Source organism: Citrus clementina, unplaced genomic scaffold (assembly GCF_000493195.1).
Source record: "Citrus clementina cultivar Clemenules unplaced genomic scaffold, Citrus_clementina_v1.0 scaffold_9, whole genome shotgun sequence".
Taxonomy (NCBI): Eukaryota; Viridiplantae; Streptophyta; class Magnoliopsida; order Sapindales; family Rutaceae; genus Citrus; species Citrus x clementina.
Genome location: NW_006261964.1, coordinates 29,641,608 through 29,649,202, shown reverse-complemented (window position 1 = coordinate 29,649,202; position 7,595 = coordinate 29,641,608). Strand labels below are relative to the sequence as shown.

The following is a 7,595-nucleotide window of genomic DNA, read 5'->3' as shown; positions in this document are numbered from 1 at the left end:
AAATTGAATGATCAGCCAACTCAATATTTATTATTCAGACATGTTAATTGTTGATTTGTGTATAGAATTAACAATATCCCCAGTTTCACTATGTACGTATATTTTGTTTTTTGTTGCTTTTACTTTTTCGTAAAAATTAATATTTCGTTAGCACAAAATCAAATACATGGTACATTTGGTTAATGCTAATAGCTGCGTTTGACAAGAGAAACAAAGAAAATGTTGTAATTCAAAACTTCAAATATAAACATAAATTATATGAGAGAGATGGGTTTATTTCAAACAATTCAATGAAAATAAATGAAAATACATGCAATTTTCTCATGGGTAAATGGAATGAAACATAAAATATGTCGGCACATAAATGATACTAAGCAAGTCGCCGGATTTTTATTTTTTTTTAAAAAGGGAAATACCTCAATTTTAAACATCCACATCAAGAAGGCAAACGGATCAAGCTGCGAATTTCCTTGTTGAGTGATTTGCTACTGGCAAGACGCTTGGATTAGGGTCAGCAAATGCAAGAAGCTCTTCGTCTCGTTCAAACAAAGCCATATCTTCTTCACTCAGACTCACCAACGCTTCTATTCCCTCACCGTTTCTTGTACTCAACAGCATTATCATGTTGTGCATATAATTAGGGATTGTTACCCATACGGGCTTTCCCAATCCGAAATCTGTATCGTACATTGGGAGTCTGGATAAGTCTGAATACATATAAAAATCTACTGCATCTCCTTCGACCCCGTGCATTAAGGAACTCTTCTTCTCCAAAATATTTTGCATCCCATTTTTACAAAATTCATCCTTACCTTTCCGAAGTTGATGAACCAAGTCTTGTAATTCTATCTCCCTTTGGGTTGCCTTGGCAGGAAAATCACCAACAAAATTGCCCACACAGTTATCAGGCAACGGCGGGGAAACCATCCTACGCAAATTCATTGAGTGTGCTGTTAAAGACACCCGTGGAAACCCCCGGATTGATCTTGATGCAGTTATAGTACTTTTCCAAATGAGTGCGACAATAGCTTCCACTCGTGTTGGTTTTGGCACGCTTGCACTGGTAACTTTAGCTTTAAGTTGAGCAATTTTTGAGGCATGAAACACAAACCTCTTTGTAATATAATTTTGTCCGGTAACATCCGCATGAGGCTCCAAGGAATCATCCGGAGGAAACAGGGAAGCTGCAATAACATATTCAGGAGTATTAACCTTTGCCTTATTGCCAGGATCAAGAACGGTGGCTGCCCAGCTTTTGGCCAAAAAGCTAGCCGCACATCCATCAGCGATCTTGTGCGAAAGGCAATTCCCTACTGCCACTCCTCCGCATTTGAAAATGGTGACTTGTGTGAGCAACAGAGGACCTGAGCCGGCTTTTGTTGATTCAATCTCAATTGGAAGGAACTCTCGCAGTAACTTATGATCGTGTTGTTGAAGAACTTCAGATAAAGGGTAATTTGCCCTAGCTTCAACGAATACCGCCCCATTGTCATTACATTCAACTAAGACATTGTCTTTGATTATCCCGGCAAATGGGTAGAAGTTTTTCAGAGTTTCTGGTAATGCTGCCTTTAGGCGTTGAGACATTTCGGCACCATCAGCGTGGTGACCATTATTGCTGTAGAAAAGGATTGCTGCTGTATATTCAACAGGCATGATCTGGTCGAGAAGGGAGAGCTTAAAATTTCTGAGGTTATGGGGAGTTGGAGAAGATGGTTTGATGGTTTCTCTAGCTAATATCTCAACCTCTAGTGCTCTAACCATCTTGGGCTCCGTTTAATTTCTCTGTGAGTGATGTTGCGTTTGTCTCTGAAATCCCCTGCTTAATATATAGGAATTAAATGATTGAATTAGTGGATACCAGCTAGTTTGGTTAACAGATGGAAAAATCTTTGTTAGTTCTCACCTATTGGAGAAACTCTAAGACGCTAAATTACTCCTTCATTTATTGATTCTTATTATGTGGATATATTTGAAGTCATAAACTGTGAAAAAATAAAGACAGGCTTAAGAATAATTAATACAACGGTTGGATAATAATATTGGAGCACGCAACGTTGTTTTCTCACTCTCTCTTGCAGAAAAATAAGTCCCCCAGTTGGTTTCGGATAGATTTATTAATTATCATTCCTGTTTTAAAGTAAATATCATCTTTGGATAGAAATCTCTTTTCACCGTAAGCGAGCTAAATGTAGACACTGAGTCCCCATAAATTTGTTAGAGTCAGCACACAATATAATGTTGTCTGATACAGTGACCTCTCCACTCCCTCTATTTGCGAAACCTCAAGGATAAAAAGTTGTTTTATTACCAAGTTTTTATTTGTTGTTTTATTACTAAGTTTTTATATATGTCTCTCAATTTATGATAGATTAGCTACACTTATGTAAATCTGGGGTATAATAAAAAATGAAGGTTCTCAATGGAGAGAAAATTTATTTTCTTTGAACTACTAAGTTATTGTTCTTGCGTTCCAATTTATGATTTGTTATGTATACTATAGTAAAATTTGGGCCATCAATGATAAAAATAGTTTGAAGATAAAAAAAGAATAAAATAAAACTAAAAGATTTTATTTCTAGGTTTTGGTACTGTAGTTTTCAAACAGTTTCTTTGATTGGCCATCCGAATTCGGATTTTGGAGAAGATAAGGATTTAAAAATGATTTGTTGTTTATCTATCTGTCTTTCAAATAAATATTTAAAAAACATGGGGCCGTAGTACCGAGCAACTCTGCATTTTGCAGATATGAACCTTTTAGTGAGGAATAAGTTTTAAGATTTTCAATGTCACTTGCATAAGGTTTGAGAGGGACTACAACTTTGATATACTTCCATGCACAATTTGTCCATTCCACGAAATAAACACAAATTACCCAATGTACTTAGCAAATAGCAACTCCTCATTTAGAACGTTGCTAAAGGTTAATTGACTTTCTAGCTAAGTTCGCGGCGTCTATTCTTCTCTCTTTGAGGTTAATGGTCCAAGCTTCTTCAAGGCCTAAAAGTTTTATGTTTATTTTTTTAATTTCAGATTTTTAAATTGGACTTTAGTTTTGATACATCTAGAAAGACATTAAATTACACTTCAGGTACTGATAAATATATTAGGGTATATTTATCACTAATTGTATATTTGTATTATACTCTACAATGTAATATTATAAAAAAGGAAAAAAAAACAAACGCACGAATTAAAGTGGGGCCAATTTATTAATTTATATATACGTACAAACACGTGTTGACGGATATGTCATTGTTTTCATGATGTTTATAAGTCTTATGAATCATAATTAGACGCAAATAAATCTTTTCTTTGAAGAGTGTGATCTGCGTTCAAAGAATTAATACATCATTGTTAATCAATGAGATCATTATATTTCCAAAAATAGTACTATACTGATGATGCATTTACTAAACGGAAATCAGAATGGGTTAAAATTGAAATAAGCTGAAATCGAAAAAGAGAATTGGAATCAAAATAAGTTGCTTACTTGAGCTGTACGAATCGAAATAGTAATGAACTGCATTATTTAAATGATGTTTAAGATAGCGTGTCTATTTATTAACTAGATGATTCACAAATCACAAGTTACAAAGTGAATTTATTACATTATTTGATCATCACTTGATAAAACACATCACACCGCCACACTATTTAAGCTACAATTTAGAATACAATATTTAAAAAATGCATGGATTTGCTTCTTACATTTTTGTTTTAGTAGCATTGACCATGGGAGAAATTTATTAATAACAAATTAAAAAAAGAAACTTATTCATCAAATTAATGTGTCTTGACTCTCAAATTCTGTCTCTGTGCGTGCGTTCGCCGAAAGTAAAATACCCATTTAGTACAAGAAAAAAAAAATAATGATATCCATTACTAACGTGTTTTAATTGACCGAATTATCGGACGACGGGTGGTACTTTATAACATAGGTACGGATAGTGGAGTGGTTGAATATTATTAACCATTTACTTAATTATATAGCTAAAGGCAGTTGACGAACGACTTTGGTGCCCGGACTGCTGCTTCTTTAAATTGCAACAAAATTAGGTTCTGACTCTTTTTTTTGGTAAGAAAATGGTTCTTTCATTCAATAGTAAAAAGAAAAAGACATTATATCTGCTGGAAAATTATGCAGCCATATGACAGAATCTGAGCTTTCAGAGCTCTTTTAGCAAGAGAGTGAGTAAATTTGTTACAGGATCTCGAGATATGTTGCACCATCACCGATGGGAAATATGCCTTGCTGCTTTGACTTTTGAGAAGTGAGCAGAGCTCCCTCGTTTATTTTTATACGGCAAGGCTAAAAGTCAAAGAAAAAAGATTGCCAATTAGAACTGTCTACGGATTACGAATCTATGATGTCTTTTACCAACTCGTGATATAAATTTTGTTGTAATTCACTAATTCAGTTATATCTTTTAATGATTCTTGTACCTCTTTTAGGCATGTCGCGTGGAGATTTACTATTAAGTTTCATATGATCAAGATTTATCACATATTAATTTATGGGTAATACTTAATTTAACGGATAAAATCTCTTTAGGTGATATAAGACACCTATAAAATTAATATCGAGAGAAATACTTGTATCAAAGTTTAGGTGTGCGAATTCATTCATTATCAACAATTCATTGGTAGTTGATGTGCACAATCTAGGCCCATAGAGCTTTTTCACCAATATTGGGAGAGATTCAAATTTTAATTTTTCAAGAGTTAATAGAGATTGTAGGCATTTCTTGAAGAATTAAATTGCTTAACATACCATTATTTTATTTCTTTCATAATTTTCTTGAAAATACGCCAACTAAAGTGATTTCTCAATTTTTATTAAAAACTCTCACTCACAATCAAACAATAATTTTTCATTTTTTTATTTTTAAAAATTCTACTAGTAAAAGTTGTATTAATAATAATTCTAATTGAAAAATCTCTCCTCGAACGACTCTTAAGTTTTATTATCATTTTCATCATTTCATAATTATTCTTGTATTTTTTTTCCTTTGGTACTCTTTAACTATTTTAGGCTCTCCTTATTTTTAAATTTACTTTCAAATTTTTTCATTCAATAATTATTGTTAAAGAGAGGATAAGAAAGGAACTTTATATTTTACTTCTTGTTGGCAATACTACAAATCAGCATTTCTATAAAACTTACAAGATGATAAATAAGGAAACTAAATATATACATAATGATATGATATACATTGGAGAATCCTGATGTTGGTGCTTGTACATTATAAAAAGATAATAATGTTATATTTACTAATTTTGAATACTTAATTGAGATACTCAAGTTTGGGAAAAAAAAAATCGCCATTTCAAACGTATATCTCACAGATCCGAAAGCAACCCTGGCCTCTGATTCGTTGTCGGCAAGACACTTGGATTAGCAGCAGCAAACGCAAGCAGCACTTTGTCATGTTCAAACAAGGCCATATCTTCTTTGCTCAAACTCACCAACGCTTCCATGCCCTTACCATCTCTTGTGCCTAACAACATAAACATGTTGTGCATATAGTTAGGAATTGTCATCCATATTGGCTTTTCCCATCCGAAATCTGTCTCGTATTTTTGCAGTCTACTTAGGTTCGAGTACATATAGTAATCAATTTCATCTCCTTCCACCCTGTTGATTGCGAGACTCTTCTTCTCCAAAATAGCCTATATTCCGTTTCTAGAGAATTCATCCTTCCCTTTTTCTAAGTAGACAAACTAGGTCTTGCAATTCTATCTCCTTTTCCCTCGTTTGCGATAATAGTCCCCAACAAAATGCCCGCACACCCATCTGGCAACGTCTGCATAACCATCTTTCGTAAATTCATTGAGTGCACTGTTAAAGATAGATTTGGAAATCCTCGGATTGATCTTGAAGCAGCTATTGTACATTTCCAAATGAGTGCCGTGACAGCTTCCACACGCGTTGGCTTCGGCACGCTTGCACTGGCAACTTTAGTCCTAAGTGCAGCAATATTTGAAGCATCAAACACAAACCTCTTTGTTATGTAATTTGTTCCGATCACGTCCATGTAGGGCTTCAAGAAATCATCTGGAGGAAAAATTGACGCTGCATTGTACTCAGGGATGTTCTCCGAAGTCTTGCCTGAACCGCGAGCTGTGGCAGCCCAGTTGTTGATGACTGTGCTTGTCGTGCATCCATCTCCGATCTTGTGCGAAAGACAATTTCCAATTGCCACTCCCCCGCATTTGAAAAATATAAATTTAATAAGTAGTAGAGGAGCTGAGCCTGCTTTTGGGGATTCTATCTCAATTGGAAGAAACTTCCGCAGAAACTTTTGAATAGGTCGTAGAAGAATGTCAGCTAATAGGTGTTGGAAAATTGATGGTGAAGCAGACATGCAATTAAAGTGAAATTGAGAAATAACGAGACAACAGAATCACACAGGGATACCAGAATTTACGTAGTTCGATTTTTAATCTACGTCCACGGTGAAAATAGAAAGAAAATATTTTACTAATGAAAAACAGTTACAAGTATTATGGTATTTTAACTCATTACTCAAAACTTCAATACACTCAAACTCTCAAATCACTTAATCACTCAAGAGTTTACTAAACTTTTAAAAACACTCTCTATTATTTTGAAAAACGTGTGCACCGAAATGAAATTTGACATTCCCTTCCTCCCTTTTCGTTTTTCTTCTTTTTCCAAGGTGGATTGAGCTTCGACGTATTCAACCCCATTGTCTTTACATTCAACCAAGATGTGATCTTTGATTATGCCGGCAAATGGATAGTAAATTTTGAGAGTTTCGGATAGTGATTGCTTTAGATGTTGGGATATATGCGAATGGTGATGAGTGTCATCATTACCCCTATAGAAAAGAATTACTGCTGTATATTCCACAGGAATGATCTGGTCCAAAAGGGATAGCTTCAAATTTCTTAGGTGATGTGGAGTAGGAGAAGAAGGCTTGATAATTTCTCTCGCTAATGTCTCTACCTCTATTGACCTACTCATCTTATATTCTTGTCTTTTGAAATTCGTGACCAATTTGTGACCTTATTTTTAAAAAAAAGACCTGCTTAATACATAGAAAATCTAAATGCTTGAATCTTCTTAATAGTACACCAAAATTGTATAATTAACACCATCTTCGCTTGTATTGGTATCAGCACTCAATTTCATATTCAAATGATTTGGACATGGAATGCTTGGGATTAAAGGCTTATTCTTAGCCCGTGATTTGAACATTCATTTTTATGTGTTTTGAAGGAAACTTAGCTATCTTTGTATCAAAATCTAGGGACCATCAACTTCTTGTAAAATTTTCGTGATTTTCGGATGGGTGTCTTGGTTTTTTTTCGCTTCCTTATTTGTTTCCAAGGAGGCAATTGGGCAACAAATTTCTTGGCTAATTTGGGTCTGAAAAAGTCTTCGACTCTGTCGACTCCAAATTCGGGTCAATGAAAAGCAAGACAATAAATGGAGTACTTTGCTTAGCTTTAAATTATCTACATTTTTGCGGATAATGTGGTATTTTCATTTTCTAGCTGTAGAATATCTTCCATGCATTAAATTGTTAGTAAATTGATGGGTGTAGCAAATATGCAACTAAAGTGAA

The 7,595-nt window shown here is 34.4% G+C and overlaps 2 protein-coding genes across 2 annotated transcripts; both read right to left on the bottom strand.

Moving 5' to 3' along the window:
* Positions 1-453: 453 nt before the first annotated feature.
* LOC18031255 (BAHD acyltransferase BIA1) lies at positions 454-1,764 on the bottom strand. Its single transcript, XM_006422004.2, has one exon. The coding sequence runs from the start codon at positions 1,762-1,764 to the stop codon at positions 454-456; it is 1,311 nt and encodes a 436-aa protein (XP_006422067.1).
* A 3,579-nt stretch (positions 1,765-5,343) lies between these two features.
* On the bottom strand, positions 5,344-6,368 carry LOC18031870 (BAHD acyltransferase At5g47980). The gene is made up of 2 exons (XM_024188773.1): positions 5,726-6,368; positions 5,344-5,501 (listed from the first exon to the last, which is right to left on the bottom strand). Exons 1-2 carry the CDS (start codon positions 6,366-6,368, stop codon positions 5,344-5,346), a joined length of 801 nt encoding a protein of 266 aa, XP_024044541.1.
* Between the last annotated feature and the right edge of the window lie 1,227 nt (positions 6,369-7,595).

Coding starts and splice junctions, on each gene's coding strand:
- LOC18031870 (XM_024188773.1), bottom strand. CDS start 6,368: ATGTCTGCTTCACCATCAATTTTCCAACACCTATTAGCTGACATTCTT. Junction 5,502..5,725: donor AGATAGAATTGCAAGACCTA/GTTTGTCTACTT, acceptor TTATGTTGTTAG/GCACAAGAGATGGTAAGGGC.
- LOC18031255 (XM_006422004.2), bottom strand. CDS start 1,764: ATGGTTAGAGCACTAGAGGTTGAGATATTAGCTAGAGAAACCATCAAA.